The following is an 18,969-nucleotide window of genomic DNA, read 5'->3' as shown; positions in this document are numbered from 1 at the left end:
GTGGCAGTATGGTTCTAAGTGCCATAAGGACTTACTCCACGCTGTATCGCTAAATAAATACATTTTTGTGTTATCTACAAAGTTACTAATCATACCTCCTACATTTTCATCCAAATAATTTATATATACTACAAACAAAGGTCCTAGCACTGATCCTTGCATTGGTGAACTTTCTTGGCAGTGGCATCATTGTGGTTGACCAGGATAGGTTATTGGTGACATTCACCCCTAGGAACTTGAAGCTCTCAACCACAACACCATTGATGTAGACAGTAGCATGTACACTGCCCTCCCCCCTTCCTGATCAGCTCTTTTGCTTTGCTGGCATTGAGGAGAAGCTTGTTCTTATGACACCATGTCATAAGCTCTCTATCTCCCTCCTGTACTCCCAACTCATGATTATTTGATTTATGGCCTACAGCAGTTGCAACTGTAGGTTACAAGCTTGTAGATGCAATTGGAGCAATATCTGCCCACACAGTCATAAGTGTGTAGGGGATTGAGGATGTAATCTTAGAGAGCACCAGTGTTTAGAGTAATTGTGGTGGTTCTGTAAATGCCTATCCTTACTGATTGCAGTCCATTGATCAGGAGGTCGAGGATCCATTTGCAGAGTGGGGAATTGATTCCCAGAGTCCAGAGACTTGTAATGAATTTGCTTGGACCTATAGTACTGAAAATGAAATTATAATCAATAAACAATAATGTAGGTGTCTTTACTGTCCAGATGCTTTAGAGATGAGTGTAAGAACAGGGAGTTGGTGTCTGCTGTGGACCTGTTTCGGCAGGTGATTGCAGTGTGTGCAGGCTGTCTTGAAGGCTAAAGTTAATGTGTGCCATGACTAGCTTCCCAAAGCACTTCATGATGGTGATAGCCATTAAGGAACTTTATCTTCTTTTACTTAATACCAGGATGCTAGTGATATTCTTAAAACCCGTGGGAACCACAGACTGAACCGAAAGAGGTTAAAAAACCTTCAACCAGCCTCCTCTTTATGGACTATGTGTATATTTTCACAAAGATCAGTAATGTAGCCAGTATAATCAAAGACCCCACCCATACCAGATATTCTCTCTTCTCCCCTCTCCCTTAGGGCAGAAAATACAAAAGCCTGAAAGCATGTACCCCAGGCTCGTGGCAGCTTTTATCCCACTGTTATCAGACTCTAGAATGGACTTCATACAATAAGATGGGTTCTTGACCTCACAATATACCTTATTATGGTGTAAGGTTTCCCAGTAATGTTAACTACTAAGGCTAATGTAATGGCTTCTCTGTAATGTTAATTGCTGATGTAATGGTTTTTCTGTTGCAGCGATGTTTGGGTTATAACGGGTGGCTAACCAATGGGAGAAATGTTATTCTTTCTTGTATGTCTGGGAGCGGGGGTTTTCGTGGGCTCTTAGTGGAGGTGAGTGAAGAGGAAGGACGCGGGTGGAGAGTGCTGGGTGATCTCCAGATGGCGTATACTAGGGTCCGAGGGTTAGCGAAGTTTCGGCAGAGGTCGTTTGCGGAGGAATACTGGTTGCATGAGCTCCAACAATTATTGAGACTTTAAAGTGGGCCCTTTTATTTTGTTTGTTTATTTTCATACTAACCCTATATTCGAATTAAGATTCATAAAGTTTATTATTTGATTGTATATGGTATACTGTCTGATATTTTGCATTGTGGGTTTGTGAACAGGAACACATTACACAGCATCCGTCCAAACTTGAGTTCTCTGTTTAGCGGGGCGGAAAGCTGATTCCCCTAGACGAACGTGAGTGGCAAGCCTGGTGGGTTGCGTTTGTGGGGGCTACGTCCTGGATTTGATTCTGTTAGATGCTTTGTGATCGCCCTTTTTAAATTAGTGCTGATATGGATGCTGCTGGGGTCCAACACTTGTGTGCATCTGAGGGATTAAAGGTTATTAATGCGTGTGTGTTGAGTGGGGTGGATATTAGTACCCCGGATGAATTGTTAATTCAACGTTTCAGTATGGTTAACGCTGTTGGCAAGGTTGAATTTGTAACGCGAAAGTTTGATAAAATGGCAAGCGCTGACATGATGGCGGTGGGACTGCCAGAGTCTATTGGCGACCCAAGGGAGGCGGGGCCATGGCATGTTCATACTGCCAGGGAGGGGGAAAATGGAGCTCAGCGAGCTGAGTTGCCGGCAGTTGAGAGCGGTGATTTTAGAGAACAGGCTCTATCATTCCTGAGGGATGAGGGGAAAGAGTGGTCGGATTTGGAAAGTTTGATTAATTCCCGTCCCCCTGTGAAGGGTGAGAGCTCTGAGTTGACATCCGCCATTACCTCCCTGGCAAGTAAGGCAGCGGCTCCCCGCCAGAAGCTAAAGATTTTCTCTGGAATAACGCCCACCCCCGAGGGGGAGGAGGATTATGAGACGTGGGTGGAGCAGACCTCTCAATTGTTAAGTGAGTGGCGGTGCTCTGATGATGAAAAGCAACAGAGATTGGTTGAAAGTTTGAGGGGGTTGGTGGCTGAGGTAAGAGGCGTGAAAGTTAACCAGCCCTCTGCCTCCCTTGCTGAGTATCTGGATGCATTGGAAAGCGCTTTTGGTCTGACTGGGAGCTCCTAGAGGAGTTTCAAAACTTGCTTCAGGAGAAAGGGGAGAAGCTTTGTGTGTACCTTTTTCGGCAAGAGAGACAGCTAAATTGTTTGCGGCACCGGGAGGCATTCAGGCGGCTGAGATGGATCAGTTGAGGATGGACCAGGTAACTGGGACGCCCAGGCCCAGGATAGGATTGCTTGGAGTCTCTGGCAGTCCCGTAAGATGCGTCCCCCTCCATCGTTCGTTCAGCTGATCAGAGAGGTGTGGGAGGATGTGAACGTATTGGGGCTGCGAGAGGACTCTGTCAGCAGGGTGCAATCCTCAGTAGTAACTCCTTGTAATGAAGTGACCGGGGCCAGCTCAACCCGGGAAGTGGTAAAGGAGGTGGTGGCAGAGCTGAGAACTGAGAGGTCACAGGGGTTCATGGCAGGTGTGGACCCTTTGTATGATAGGACTGGTAGAGAGGACCCACCCCCCAGGGGACGGACCGTGCAGGGGGCTGTGGGTGGCCGAGGTTCCGTGAGAGGAGGGGCGGCTGGTAGCGTGTGCTATAACTGTGGGGAAGAGGGACACTTTCGGCAGGAATGTGAGCGGCAGGAAGCCCCTCGGAGAGTGAGCCCCCGGGTATCCAAGCAGGGAGAGGTGTCAGGAAACTTAGAGGAGACCCAGTGAGGGAATGGCCTGGTGTTTCTGGGAGAACACATTCCCAGCAATGTACCAAGGAACCCCCCGAAAGCAAAAGACCCTATTCTTGATGGATTAGTGGGACCCCACTGCAGTGTGTCGCTACGGATAGAGGGAATCTATGCTAAAGCCATACTCGACACCGGTTTGCAGATCATGTTACTGTACTGTTCGTTCTACAACCAGTAGCTGAAGCATTTGCCCTTGACCCCATTCAGTGCACTGGAGATTTGGGGTATCAGTGATGGCGATTATCCGTATGGCGGTTATTTGTCAGTGAAACTGGAGTTTTCGGAGGCCGATGTGGGAGTGTCTGAAGTTCTTGAGATGTTAGTGCTGGTTTGTCTGGATCCAGTTGAGACGGGTGGTGTTTCAATTCTGGTGGGGACCAACACCTCTCTGGTACGGAGGCTCATGGGGGCCTGCAAGGAGAAGATAGGTGAGAGCTTTTTGGGGACCTTGTCTATGTACCCAGTGTTTCGAGCTGCGTTTGAGGAAGTGCGTGGCTGCACTGGGCTGGGTACCGAATTTAAACGAGGGACTGTGTGGTGCACCCAGTTGAAGCCTAAGGTGATACAGCCCAGGGAAGTAGCGGGAGTGATGGGGACCCCCAGATTCCCTGGAATGCCTGAGGGCGAAGCCCTCTTAGTGGACGCTCTGGAAGACCTTGAGGGGGAGTCGCGATTTTCGGCTGGGGTGCTGGTGAGGCCCGAATTTCAGAGACCCTCAGTTGTACAGGCAAGCAGGATGGCTGTGATTGTCAGGAACACTACGAGGAGGGAGGTCACCTTTAAGAGAGGGATGCCCCGGCGCATTTGTTCCTGGTGACAGTAATGTCTAGTGCCCCCCCCCCCCCAATGAGGTCCCCTGGGGAGAAGCTATTGAAAAAAAGGGAAAAGTTGACCGCTGAGGCATTTAACTTCAGGGATTCTCCTGTGCCGCCGGGCTGGAAAAGGAGGCTAGTAGAGAAGATGTTGAAGCTGGAAGGTGTCTTTTCCATTGGTGAGTTTGATGTGGGTTGTTCCAAGAGCACTCGTCACACCATCTGGGTGACCAAGGACACCCTGTTTAGAAAAAGGTCACGGCGACTGGCCCCTGCAGACGTGGAAGACGTGTGGCAGCATTTGTGTAAGTTGAAGGAAGCTGGGATCATCATTGAATCCCGAAGCCCCTATGCATCCCAAATAGTAGTGGCCCAGAAGAAAAACGGGAAGGTACGCATGTGTGTGGACTATAGGACTCTGAACAGGGGCACCTTCCCTGACCAGTATACGGTCCCGAGGGTCGAAGACGCACTGGCCTGTTTGAGTGGTGCGAAGTGGTTTAGTGTGCTGGACTTGAGGAGTGGATATTACCAGATCCTGATGAGGGAGGCCAATAAAGAGAAGACGGCATTTATATGATCCCTGGGATTCTTCCAGTTTGAAAGGATGCCCCAGGGCATATCGGGAGTCCCTGCCTCCTTCCAAATGGTCATGGAGAAGATGGTGGGGGATATGAACTTGCTTGAGGTGTTGATATATTTGGATGACTTGATAGAATACGTTAAGGATGGCGCCAGTAACTGGTGACTTTGCATGTGCTCTCCAGAGCAAACTGCCCTCTCCATTATCCTATACCCGAGAAACCCTTGTAAACCTTCAATTTAGCAAGATAAAGATCAACAGCACCCTGGCGAAGCTACTGACCGAGCTGGAGATCACCACGTCAGAACTGCTTCTTAAACTCTGCACCGTACCTGGACCCGACCAACGAGACGCACCACGTTCCCGGAGGCCCGCGGTCTGCTACCGTGCTGGAGCGCTTGGAGACACGACCCATTCCAACCAGCACCTCTCCGGAGCAGATGACCACACAGAAATGACAGCAGAGGCCTTAAGATGCCCCAGACGCTTCCCCGGAGAGACCACCGTAAAGCCCCGTTGGTGGCCATCCACAGTTGCCGGAAGTGAGGCCTCTGCTGCCGACCTCGGAAATCGAGCCTGAGGCTCGGCTGGAGCAGAGGCCTCCGCAACCATGACTCAGCTTAAGGACTTGTTTCAGCAAGAAGCCCGGCCATCCGGGATTAAGTGTAGGCTTCGGGGCCTGACCCAATCGACGGCCCAGGCCCTCGGCAGCTGGAGGTGGCAGCGGAGCCTTCCCTGTTACTGGGCCCGACCAGGAGCACACAATGACGCGACCCGCCAACATTGAAGAGCTGACAACAACACACTGCATCAATGGAGACCGGGAAAGATGCACTACTTACCAAGGAAGCGTGGGAAAAGAGCTGGGCTGCTGGTCAGATTGAAGCTGAGGGGCTTCAGGGTACCTATGCTCACCATCCTACTAGCTAATGTGCAAGCCATAGAGAATAAGGTGGATGATCTGAAAGGGAGACTCACCTACTGCAGGGAGATGCAGAACTGCTGTGTATTCTGTTTCACCGGGACCTGGCTCTCCCCTGCCACCCCTGACTGTGCCATCTGACCGGAAGGATTTTCGATCCATCGGATGGACCGCACGGCGTCCTCGGGCAAGATGAGGGGAAGTGATATCTGCCTACTGATCAACACTGGGTGGTGCTCGGACACAGTGGCACTGACAAGCTTCTGCAGCCCAGACTTGGAACACCTGTCAGTGAAGTGTCGTCCCTACTACCTGCCACGGGAATTCACCTTGGTTATGCTGACAGCGGTCTACATTCCCCCCCAGGTGGATGGGGAGTGTGCTCTGAGCATACTGTATGCCAACATCAGTGAACTTGAGACCAGGTATCCGGAGGCTTTGCTCATTACAGCCAGGGACTTTAACCAGGCCAACTTCAGCAAAGTGCTGCCAAAGTTATACCAGCATGACTCCTGTCCACTAGAGGCCCGAATATACTTGACCACTGCTACACAGCAGTCAAGGATGCCTACCGTTCCGTCCAACAACCTCACTTCGGAAAATCGGACCATCAGGCTTACATCAGACTCCTCCTCCCGGCTTACAAACAGAAACTGAAGCGGGAGGTCACGGTGTCAAAAGTAGTGTCGCATTGGACGGAGGAAATGGATGAGGTCCTCCGTGACTGCTTTGAATCGGTGGAATGGTTAGTATTCAAGGACTCGGCAGCTAACCTTGATGAGTATGCCTCACCTGTCACGGACTTTTTTTGGAAATGCACGGAGGACTGTGTGTCTTGCAAGACGATCCGGGTATTCCCTAACCGGAAACCTTAGATGAATTTTGAGGTCAAGTCCCTTTTAAAGGCTAGGGCTGCAGCTTTTAGGTCCAGGGATACAAGTCGCTACACGAAATCCGGGCGTGAACTCTGGAAAGCCATTAAGGGCACTAAGAGGCAATAACGAGCCAAGTTGGAAGCCCAGGCTAACCAAAGGGATGCCAGTAGACTATGGCAGGGTCTAAATGAGATCACTGGGTGCAAAGAAAAGGCTGGAGATATCAATAACTGTGGTGCTTCTCTTCCTGATGAACTTAACATATTCAACGCAAGATTTGAACAGAAGAGGAGTGTCCCGCTCCCTCCGGATGAACCGGACCTTGTGGCATTGAGATTCGTTGTCACCGAGGAGGACGTTAGAAGGGCCTTCCTGAAGATAAATCCAAGGAAGGCGACGGGTCCAGATGGCGTCCCAGGACGGGTTCTCCGGGCCTGTGCAAGCGAGCTAGCTGGAGTGTTTGCTGACATCTTCAACTGCTCCTTGCTTCAGTCTAAGATCCCCTCGTGTTTTGAGAAGGCAACAATAATCCCAGTGCCGAAGAAGAGCAAGGTACTTCAACTTCCTCACAGACAGGACCCAGGCTGTAAAAATAGAGGACAAGCTCTCCTCTACAATCACTCTGAGCACCGGTGCCCCACAAGGCTGTGTACTCAGCCCCCTGCTGTACTCACTGTACACCCATGATTGTGTAGCCAAGTTTCCATCAAACTCAATATATAAGTTTGCTGATGACACAACAATTGTAGGCCGTATCTCGGGTAATGATGAGTTTGAGTACAGAGAGGAAATTAAGAACCTGGTGGCATGGTGCAAAGACAATAATCTAGCCCTCAACGTCAGCAAGACGAAGGAATTGGTTGTTGACTTCAGAAGGAGTAGCGGACCGCATGACCCAATTTACATGGGTGGTGTGCAAGTGGAACAGGTCAAAAGCTTTAAGTTCCTCGGGTTCAATATCACAAATGACCTGACTTGGTCCAACCAAGCAGAGTTCACTGCCAAGAAGGCCCACCAGCGCCTTTACTTCCTGAGAAAACTAAAGAAATTTGGCCTGTCCCCTAAAACCCTCACTAATTTTATAGATGCACCGTAGAAAGCATTCTTCTAGGGTGCATCACAACCTTGTCCTGTCCAAGACCGAAAGAAGCTGCAGAAGATCGTGAACACGGCGCAGCACATCACACAAACCAATCTTCCGTCTGTGGACTTACTTTACACCGCACGCTGTTGGAGCAGTGCTGCCAGGATAATCAAGGACACGACCCACCCAGCCAACAGACTTTTTGTCCCTCTTCCCTCCGGGAGAAGGTTCAGGAGCTTGAAGACTCGTACGGCCAGATTTGGGAACAGCTTCTTTCCAACTGTGATAAGACTGCTGAACGGATCCTGACCCAGATCTGGGCCATTCCCTCCAAATATTCGGACCTGCCTCTCGGTTTTTTTTGCATTACCTTACTTCCCACTTTTCTATTTTCTATTTATGATTTATAATTTAAATTTTTAATATTTACTAATTTTAACTATTTTTAATATCTTTAATATTTAATATTTGTAATCCAGGGAGTGTGAAGCACAGAATCAAATATCGCTGTGCTGATTGTACGTTCTAGTACCAATTGTTTGGCGACTATAAAGTATTTGGATCCACCTTGGAAGAACACGAAGCGAGGCTACTGAAGGTGCTAGGTCACCTGAAAGATGAAGGGTTAAAACTTTCCCTGGACAAGTGCCAGTTCTGCAAGACGTCTGTTAGCTATGTCAGGCATATATAATCTCGTGGAATGGAGTAACTACAGACCCGGCTAAGATAGAAGCGGTGACCACTTGGTCGAGGCCCCATACTGTGAGTGCTCTATGCTCGTTCCTTGGGTTTTGTGGTTATTATTGGAGATTCATGAAGGGCTACATCAAAGTGAGTCACCCTTTGAATCAGCTTCTGTGTAGTTACCCTCTCTTGGGGAAGAAAGGGACAGGAAAGAAAGGACGGGAGGTTGGAGAGTATCTAAACCCGTCGGAGCCCTTCGGACAGAGTTGAGATGCAAAATGTGAGGAGGCTTTTCAGTCGTTGAAAGAGTTGCTGACCCAGGCACCGGTGCTGGGTTTTGCGGACCCCCAGTTGCTGTATGTACTACACACAGATGCCAGCCGAGAGGGATTAGGGGGCGTCCTGTATCAGGAACAGGGCACTGGGTTGAGGCCTGTAGCGTTTGTCAGCTGGAGTTTGTCGCCCTCCGACAGAAACTATCCCACCCACAAGTTGGAATTCCTGACATTGAAATGGACGGTAGTGGATAAGCTGAGTGACTATCTCTGGGGGGCCAAGTTTGAGGTGAGGACGGGCAACAACCCTCTCACTTATATCCTGACCTCGGCGAAACTGGAGGCCACAGGCCATCGGTGGTTGGCAGTGTTGTCTGCATATGATTTCAGCCTGAAGTACCAGCCGGGGAGCCAGAACGTTGATGCGGATGCTTTGTTCCAATGGATGCATGAGGAACTGGACAGGGACGAGGAGTGGGAGAGCGTTCCTGCCCCTGGGGTGAAGGTCATGTGTCAGTTTGCTATCATCATGAAGGCCGAGGAAAAGGAGAGGCCGGATCGAGCAGTGATTCAATTGGGGGCTTCTGACGTCGCCCTACCCCCAGTTTACTGTAACCTGACTGCTCTGAATACCAAGCAGTTGCCAGAATTGAGTTCTGGGGAAGTGGCTGCTGCTCAGCGAGATGACCCAGGCATTGGCACTATTTGGTACGTGGTTGAAAAGTGGGATATGGCTCAGGCGGAGAAGACGAAACATGCTTCGGTGCCTCCATTACTGCGAGAATGGCCTCGGTTAAAGTTGAAGAACCAAATCTTATACTGGGTCAGGTCATTACAGTGGCAAAGTGTAATGGGAGAAGTATTTCGTTCATTATGGCCTTCCCAGGGGGAATACATAGTGACCAGGGACAGGACTTCGAGAGTAGACTCATCTATGAGTTCATAGTCATAGTCATATTTTATTGATCTCGGGGGAAATTGGTTTTTGTTACAGTTGCACCATAAATAATTAAATAGTAATAAAAGCATAAATAGTTAAATAGTAATATGTAAATTATGCCAGGAAATAAGTCCGGGACCAGCCTATTGAGTCAGGGTTTCTGACCCTCCAAGGGAGGAGTTGTAAATTTTGATGGCCACAGGCAGGAATGACTTCCTATGACGCTCCGTGTTGCATCTCGGTGGAATGAGTCTCTGGCTGAATGTACTCCTGTGCCCACCCAGTACATTATGTAGTGGATGGGAGACATTGTCCAAGATGACATGCAACTTGGACAGCATCCTCTTTTCAGACACCACCGTCAGAGAGTCCAGTTACATCCCCACAACATCACTGGCCTTACAAAAGAGTTTGTTGATTCTGTTGGTGTCTGCTACCCTCAGCCTGCTGCCCCAGCACACAACAGCAAACATGATCGCAAGACTCGTAGAACATCCTCAGCATCGTCCGGCAGATGTTAAAGGGCCTCAGTCTCCTCAGGAAATAGAGACGGCTCTGACCCTTCTTGTAGACAGCCTCAGTGTTCTATGACCAGTCCAGTTTATTGTCAATTCATATCCCCAGGTATTTATAATCCTCCACCATGTCCACACTGACCCCCTGGATGGAAACAGGGGTCTCCAGTACCTTAACTCTCCTCAGGTCTACCACCAGCTCCTTAGTCTTTTTTCACATTAAGCCTCAGATAATTCTGCTCACACCATGTGACAAAGTTTCCTACCATAGCCCTGTACTCAGCCTCATCTCCCTTGCTGATGCATCCAACTATGGCAGTCATTAGAAAACTTCCGAAGATGACAAGACTCTGTGCAGTAGTTGAAGTCCAAGGTGTAAATGGTAAAAGAGAAAGGGAGACAAGACAGTCCCCTGTGGAGTCCCAGTGCTGCTGATCACTCTGTCGGACACACAGTGTTGCAAGCACACGTACTGTGGTCTGCCAATCAGGTAATCAAGAATCCATGACACCAGGAAAGCATCCACCTGCATCGCTGTCAGCTTCTCCCCCAGCAGAGCAGGGCAGATGGTGGTGAACGCACTGGAGAAGTCAAAAAACATGACCCTCACAGTGCTCACTAGCTTGTCCAGGTGGGCGTAGACACGGTTGAGCAGGTAAACGATGGCATCCTCAACTCCTAGTCAGGGTTGGTAGGCGAACTGGAGGGGATCTAAGTGTGGCCTGACTGGAGAACAAGTCTCTCCAGGGTCTTCATGATGTGGGAGGTCAATGCCACCGGTCTGTAGTCATTGAGGCCACTGGCGCGCGGCGTCTTCGGCACAGGGATGAGGCAGGACGTCCTCCACAGCGCAGGAACCCTCCAGAGCCTCAGGCTCAGGTTGAAGACGTGGCGAAGTACTCCACATAGCTGAGTGGCATTCTTGGAGTTGAGAAATTGATGACCTCGCCTTATCACCCGCAGGGCGATCCCCAGCCTGAGAGATTTAATCAGAGCTTGCTAGATGTGCTCGGGACCCTGGAGATCAGCAAGAAGAGCAAGTGGAGTCAACATATTCGGCATCTGGTTCACTGTTAGAACTGTACATGAAATGAAGCTACTGGGTACTTGCCATATTATCTGATGTTTGGGCGCGAGGCAAGGTTGTCCATTGACCTTTGTTTTGGGACTAACGCGGGTGACTTACCATCGAAGCCTTATCTGAATTATGTGTCTGATATGAGAAGAGAGCTGAAAAGGGCTTTATGAATTGGCTGGGGTTGCGGCCGCCAAGCAGAATCGAGGAAATAAGAGGAGCTATGATCAGAAAGTCAGGTTCCTCCAACTCCTGCTGGGAGACCGAGTCCTCATAAGGAATCTGGGACTCCCTGGAAAGCACAAGTTGGCTGAGCACTGGGTGGCCACACTCTATGTGGTGGAGAGTCAGATGCCAAACCAACCAGTTTTCTGGGTGAAACCAGAGGAAGGGAAGGGGCCTGTCAAGATTCTGCATTGGAACCACCTGTTGCCCCTGGGACAAGAGGTGCACGTAGACGCAGAGCCCGACTTGGAGCCTACCTAGTAAGAGGACTCTGCGAAAACGCGGGGTGACTGCAGGGCCCCCAGCAGGAGAGGCTGGGCTGGGCCCCACTCCTAAGAAGAATACTGATTCGGAGGATGATGATTTGGATGTGTGGTACATGCTGCCTTTCGCTAACTCCCCATTGATTGAGGACGAGACTCCTGGCCCTTCTCCCACTGAGTCAGGTGAGGTGAGGGGTGTGGACAGCTTGGGGTACAGCAGGACCCCGAAGGAGAAGAGGCGGAGCCTGGACACGAAACAGGGGAGTTTGAGTGACAGATCGTGGGAGGTTTCGCCAAACCTAAGTATCCCCAGTAGCGACTGAGCGGGAAGAATTAGGTGAGGAGGTATGGAGGTCTCAAAGAATTAGGAGCACCCCAGATAGGTTGGCCTATGTAGCGCCTGGGGAACAGGACATGATCTCTACTGTTTTGGGGAGCTATGTCACTGCTTTCTGCACTCGGATTGGGCTTTGTGTTTTGCAGGAAGGGTTGGCGAATTATCTCAACGTCATGAGGGCATGACTAAATTCGGTGGGGGGAGAATGTAGAGTTTCTCAGTAATGTTAACTGCTAAGGAAAATGTAATGGCTTCTCTGTAATGTTAACTGCTAAGGCTAATGTAGTGGGGTCTGTGTAATGTTAACTGCTGATGTAATGGTTTCTCTGTAGCAGCGATGTTTGGGTTATAATTACAGATAACGGGTGGCTAACCAATGGGAGAAATGTTACTCTTTCTTGTATGTTTGGGAGCTGGGGTTTTCACGAGCTTTCGGTCGAGGAGAGTGAAGAGGAAGGATACAGGAGGAGAGTGCTGGGTGATCACTGGTCAACGAAGTTTCGACAGAGGTCATTTGCGGAGGAACACTGGTTGCATGAGCTCCAACGATTATTGAGACTTTAACGTGGGCCCTTTTGTTTGTTTATTTTCTTATAAACCCTATATTCGAATTAAGATTCATAAAGTTTATCATTTGATTATATATGGTGTACTGTCTGATATTTTGCATTGTGGGTTTGTGAACGGGAACACATTACACAGCATCCATCCAAACTTGGAATTCTCTGTTTGGTGGGGCTGAAAGCTGATTTCCCTATAGACGAACGTGAGCAGCAAGCCTGGTGGGTTACAATGGTTTTGCACTTTATTATTTACCTGCACTGCACTTTCTCAGTTGCTTTTACACTTTATTCTGCAGTGGTATTGTTTTACCTTGTTCTATCTCAACGCACTGTGTAATGATTTTGATATATATGAACAGTGTGCAGGAAAAGCTTATCACTGTATCTTGGTACATATGACAATAATACACCATACAAAATACCCAACAGCTAATCTGCACAGGGTTTAAAAGACATGGCCAGGGACTCCATCCAGGCCAGATGCTTTCCACAGATATACTGTCTGGAAGACTGATATTATGTCTGCAAGAGTGACTCTGGGTTCAGGTGCATTGGCGGCTGTAAAGATGGGTGGTAACATGCCAATCCCCTTCTGTGTAAGAAGAAAGTATGCAATAAATGGCAAGAACCCCTGATGTACAGAGGGATCTTGGGGTCCAAGACTATATCTTCTGAAAGTAGAAACACAAGTGGATAGGTTGGTAAAGAGTGTGTATGATATGTATCCCCTCATTGATTGGGCATTGAGTGTAAAAGTTGGGAAGTCAGTCTTTCTCTCAGAGTGGAAAAGTCGTACGTTTAAGGTGAGAGGGAGCAAGTTTAAATGGAGATATCTGTGGCAAGGTTTTTAATAGGTATGGTAAGTGCATGGATCGTGTAGCTAGGAGTGGTAGAAGTAGTGAATCATTTAGATGGACAAATGAACAGGCAGGGAATAGAGGGATAAGGACCAAATACAAACATGGAAATTGAAAACCTGCAGCACAGTACAGGCCCTTCAGCCGACAATGCTGTGCCGAACATGTCCTTACTTTAGAAATTACTTAGGGTTACCCATAGCTCTCTATTTTTCTAAGCTCCATGTACCTATCCAGGAGTCTCTTAAAAGACCGTATCGTATCCGCCTCCACCACCATCGCCAGCAGCCCATTCCACGCACTCACCACTCTGTACCTACTTCCAAGCACCTTAAAACTGTGCCCTCTCGTGTTAGCCATTTCAGCCCTGGGGAAAAAGTGTCTGACTATCCACACAATCGTTGCCTGTCATCATCTTATACATCTATATCAGGTCACCTCTCATCCTCCATCGCTCCCAAAGACAAAAGACCGAGTTCACTCAACCTATTCCCATAAGGCATGCTCCCCAATTCAGGCAGCATCCTTGTAAATCTCTGCACCCCTTCTATGGTTTCCATATCCTTCCTGTAGTGAGGTGACCTGAACTGAGCACAGTACTCCAAATAGGTGTGATTAGTTTAATTCGGCCTTGGTGGCACAGACGTGGTGGACTGATGGGCATGTTCCTGTTCTGTACTTCTGTATGTTCCATATTTCATTCTAAAATATGCATAGCAATCATAGATGGAAATTCATCAGGAAAGAGGTTATTCTGCCTACTGTCCATGTTGACTTCCAGCAGAGCAATCCCCTCTGTACCATTTCTCCCTCTTATTTTTAAAAACCTACAAAGAGCAACTAAAAGAATCATTAGAAGGGAAAAAATGAAATATGTAAACAGGCAAGTGAACAATATCAAAGTGGATAGTAAAAACTTTTTCAAGTATGTAAAAAAAAAAAGAGGGATGAGAGTGGATATAGGACCACTTGAAAATGAGGCCGGAGAAATAATAACAGGGAATAAGGGGTTGGCAGATGAACTAATTAAGTATTTTGAGTTAGTCTTCACTGTGGAAGATGTAGTGTGTGAAGGAAGAGAAGTGAGTGCAGTTACCATTACAAGGGAGAAAGAAAAAGACCCGAGGGTTCTGAAAGACGTAGCGGTAGAGGTTGTGGAGGCATTAGCTTTCAAGAATCATTGGACTCTGGCATGGTTCCGAAGGGCTGGAAAATTGCAAATGTCACTCCACTCTTTGAGAAAGGAGGGAGGCAGCAGAAAGGAAATTATAGACCAATTAGCCTGACCTCAGTGGTTGGGAAGATGTTGGAGTCAATTGTTAAGGATGAGGTTATAGAGTACTTGGTGACACAGGGCAACATAGGAAAAGTCAGCATGGTTTCCTTAAGGGAAAGTCTTGCCTGACGAACCTGTTGGATTTCTTTGAGGAGATTACAAGTAGGATAGGCAAAGGGGATGCAGTGGATGTTGTATATTTGGACTTTCAGAAGGCCTTTGATAGGTGCCACACATGAGGCTCCTTACCAAGTGAAGAGCCCATGGTATTACAGGAAAGTTACTAACATGGTTAGAGCATTGGCTGATGGGTAGGAGACAGCGAGTGGGAATAAAAGGATCCTTGTCTGATTGGCTGCTAGTGACTAGTGATGTTTCACAGGGGTCGGTGTTGGGACCACTTCTTTTTATGCTATATATCAATGATTTAGATGATGAAATAGATGACTTTGTTGCCATGTTTGCAGATGATACAAAGATTGTTGGAGGTGCAGGTAGGTTGAGGAAACAGATAGGCAGCCGAAGGTTAGGAGAATGGGCAAAAAAGTGGCAAATGAAATACAATGTTGGAATATAAATAAATGTGCAGACTATTTTCTAAATGGGGAGAAAATTCAGAAATCTGAGATGCAAAGGGACTTGGGAGTCCTTCTGCCGAACACCCTAAAGGTTAACTTAGAAGTTGAGTCAGTGGTGAGGAAGGCAAATGCAATGTTTGCATTCACTTCAAGAGGTCTTGAATACAAGAGAAGAGGTGTGATGCTTAGGCTTTATAAGGCATTGGTGAGGCCTCATCTTGAGTATTGTGAACAATTTTGGGCTCCTCATCTAAGAAAAGATGTGCTGGCATTGGAGAGGGTCCAGAGGCAGTTCACAAGGATAATCCCGGGAGTGAAAGAGTTATTACATGAGGAACGTTTGATGGCTCTGGGTCTGTACTTGCTGGAATTTAGAAGGTTGAAAGGGGATCTCATTGAAACCTTTCAAATGTAGACAGAGTAGATGTGGAAAGGAAGTTTCCCGTGGTAGGGGAATCTAGGACAAGAGAGCACAGCCTCAGGATAGAGGGGCGTCCATTTAAAACGGAGATGTGGAGAAATTTCTTCAGCCAGAAGGTGGTGAATTTATGGAATTTGTTACCACAGGCAGCTGTGGAGACCAGGTCATTGGGCGTATTTGAGGCAGAGATTGATAGGTTCTTCATTGGATACTGCATCAAAAGTTACGGGGAGAAGGCTAGGGAATGGGGTTGAGGAGGGGGAAAAAAGGATCTGCCATGATAGGTAGAGCAGACTTGATGGGCCAAATGGCCTAATTCTGCTCCTATGTCTTATGGTTTATGGTCTTATTTCCCTATTTTAGAGTACCCAAATACTAAACTAGTTCTTGTGTAGTACTGACGAAGGGTCTCGGCCTGAAACGTCGACTGCACCTCTTCCTAGAGATGCTGCCTGGCCTGCTGCATTCACCAGCAACTTTTATGTGTGTTGCTTGAATTTCCAGCATCTGCAGAATTCCTGTTGTCTTGTGTAATACTAATTACTTGTCTACTCAAATCTATCTCACCTGGAAAAACAAAGTGAAGTTTTCTGACTTTTAGTTGTACTGCAGTTTGAGTGTTTTATGACCTCTGATGCCAACTAATGAAACTCTATGGTCTAGAATTTCATTAAGAATGTGCAAGTTTTACATTATGGTGAAAAAATTGTTTTTGATAAAATTAATGCTTATTTACTTAGTAATGCTGATCAAACTTTAACTTCTATTGATCTGCTTTAACTTGTCTTACTTGCTTACTTGCCTAGAAATGGATCTGACTTCTTCCATGAAATCCCTGTTGCTGGCTATCACACAGTATAAAAATAGCAAATCCGAACAGAATGCTTTACAAATTCAAAGGCAATTGGATGTAAGTACAACATGTATTGCATGAAAAAAATCTCTTCTATTGTGTGATTTTATGTGAAATCTTCTGGATAAGTAGATTTCAAGTATTCAGAATATTGTCAGATGCACAACCCTTGTTGAGAAATTAATATTTTCTAGTCTGGAAATGTTCAGCTAAATAAATTCTATTTTTTTTTGTAGATAATTTGTGGAATGAAAGCAATACATGTATTTGCAACAAATCAAAGTTTGCCAAGTGAATGTCTGAACAGTCTTGTGGAGCTTGTTGGTGATCCTAACATAAAAGTGACACTGACTCTGAAGATAATAGGATTACTCACTCAATTAGGTATTGTTTTATTTTGTTAAATACTCTCATGCAACATAATTCATTTACTTTTCATGACTTATTATCACAGAAATGTATTATGGTGCGATTGCAGACTTTGTTAGGAAATTATTATCTGTTTTGACAGCTCTTTCATGCTTACAAGTAAAATTGTTGCCATGTACTTGTATTGATCTCTGAAAGTGTAGAGAGAGAACAAATATACTTAGGGATTCAACATTTTCTAAAAAAGCATTTTTTAAAAATATTCCTGTGCAAAAATAGTATCTATTCAGAAAAAGTCTGTGCACCTCTGGCTCAAGTGTGGGGAAAAATATGATAAATGTTTAATGTTGAAGTTTATGCAATATGCACTATGTGGAACAAAACATGATTTAGTGTTAACCACAGTGAAGTGAAACTATTACAGGTGTCCCCCGCTTTTCGAATGTTCGCTTTACGAAACCTCGCTGTTACAAAAGACCTACATTAGTTACCTGTTTATGCTGGCAGAAGGTGTTTTCACTGTTACGAAAAAAGGCAGCGCGTGCCCCAAGCAGCCAAGCCCCTCCCCCAGAACTGCATTCTAGCCAGCATTGCTTAAACATGTGCCTGTGAGCAGCCGTTAGCAAGATGAGTTCTAAGATATTGGAAAAGCCTAAAAGAGCTCGTAAGGGTGTTACACAGTGTAAAACTAGACATAATTAAGCGTTTCGATCGTGATGAACGAAGTAAGGACAAAATGAGTTTGGCTTATGGAAGTTGACGAAGGTGATGTTGTCATCCCATGACCAAGAACTGACAGATGAAAAGCTGATGCAATTGGAAGAGGAAAGGATAACAATCGAAACCGAATGCAGCAGCGAATGGACCGAAAGTGAAGTCGTCCAGGAACTGAACGTGAAGCAACTGCTTGAGATTTTCACTGCAATTATTGCAGAAAAGTACGACTTTAATTTTGAAAAGCTACGTCGGTTTAGGGCATATTTGCAGGATGGTTTGATTGCTTACAAAGAACTGTATGATAGAAAACTGAGCGAGGCTAATCAGTCAAGCATACTGTCGTTTATCAAGCCTTCCACATCAGCCACAGCAGACGACGAACCTCGACCTTCGACATCGAGGCAGGCAGACATAGAAGAAGTTGACCTGCCTGCCCTGATAGAAACAGATGATGATGAGATGACACCCCAGTGTCCCACCACCCCAACCCCCGGGCCGCGAATTGATACATTGCCGCGGAGAATGCAGCGGTAGCCGGGATGCACCCAGCATATCTTTAAGAAAAAGGCCTAAATACACAAGCTAATTAATCAGGTGCCGCCCGGCATGTAATTAATTAGCTTGTTTATTTTGGCTTTTTCCTTAAAGGTGTGCTGGGTGCGTCCCAGTTACCGCTGCATTCTCCGCGGATCGGTATCAGTTCGCTGCCTGGAGTTTGGGGACCACTGCACCACCCCAACCTTAGACAACTCAGTTTAACACACCATCATCAGTGTGCTCGGCGCTGACTTCTCGATTCTGGTAAGTGATACTACATTGTACGTACATTATTTCTACTTTATATAGGCTGTGTAATTTTACGTGTTACAGTATTTGGTATGATTGGCAGCTTCATAGCTTAAAGGTTACTGCAGAGAGTGTTTCTGCTGAGAGCGCTTGCATGAGATTTTTGCTACGGAGAACAGTGCGGCAATGATTGTAGAAAAGTATTTCTACTTTATATAGGCTGTGTATTTATCAAATCATTCCTGCTTTTACTGTATGTTACTGTTATTTTAGGTTTTATGTCTGATTTGGCATGATTTGGTAGGTTATTTTTTGGGTCTGCGAACGCTCACAAATTTTTCCCATATAAATAAGTGGTAATTGCTTCTTCACTTTACGACATTCCGGCTTACGAACTGTTTAATAGGAACGCTCTGCCTTTGGATGGTGGGGGAAACCTGTATTGGAATCATATTCAGAGGGTTAGTGAAATTTAAAAGGGGAAAAAATTTTGAAGAATGAATTAGTAATATTAGAAGTAGTAATCTGGAGCAGATGAATGTTCAAAAAGGGGTGAGCAACTAGAAAATACATTAAATCAAAGAGTCAAAATCAGGTTTATTATCACCGGTATGTGCCGTGACATTTGTTAACTTAGCAGCAGCAGTTCAATGCAGTACTAGGTGTGCGTGTGTGTATGTATAAAAGCATATATATTAGAAGCAATA

General features: G+C 46.6%; 1 protein-coding gene across 2 annotated transcripts in view; it reads left to right on the top strand.

Moving 5' to 3' along the window:
* cip2a (cellular inhibitor of PP2A) overlaps positions 1 to 18,969 on the top strand; it is a 122,609-nt gene that overhangs the window by 12,410 nt on the left and 91,230 nt on the right. For both annotated transcript variants that reach the window (XM_072260238.1, XM_072260239.1), the window contains exons 2-3: positions 16,344 to 16,447; positions 16,627 to 16,774. In XM_072260238.1, coding sequence (XP_072116339.1) covers positions 16,346 to 16,447; positions 16,627 to 16,774 — 250 coding nt within the window. In that variant the 5' untranslated portion in view covers positions 16,344 to 16,345. The remainder of the gene's footprint in view (positions 1 to 16,343; positions 16,448 to 16,626; positions 16,775 to 18,969) is intronic.

The sequence above is a fragment of the Mobula birostris genome, chromosome 6 (assembly GCF_030028105.1).
Source record: "Mobula birostris isolate sMobBir1 chromosome 6, sMobBir1.hap1, whole genome shotgun sequence".
In the NCBI taxonomy this organism is placed as follows: Eukaryota; Metazoa; Chordata; class Chondrichthyes; order Myliobatiformes; family Myliobatidae; genus Mobula; species Mobula birostris.
The sequence above is the reverse complement of the archived record's forward strand: the minus strand, read 5'-3'. Positions and strand labels throughout refer to the sequence as shown.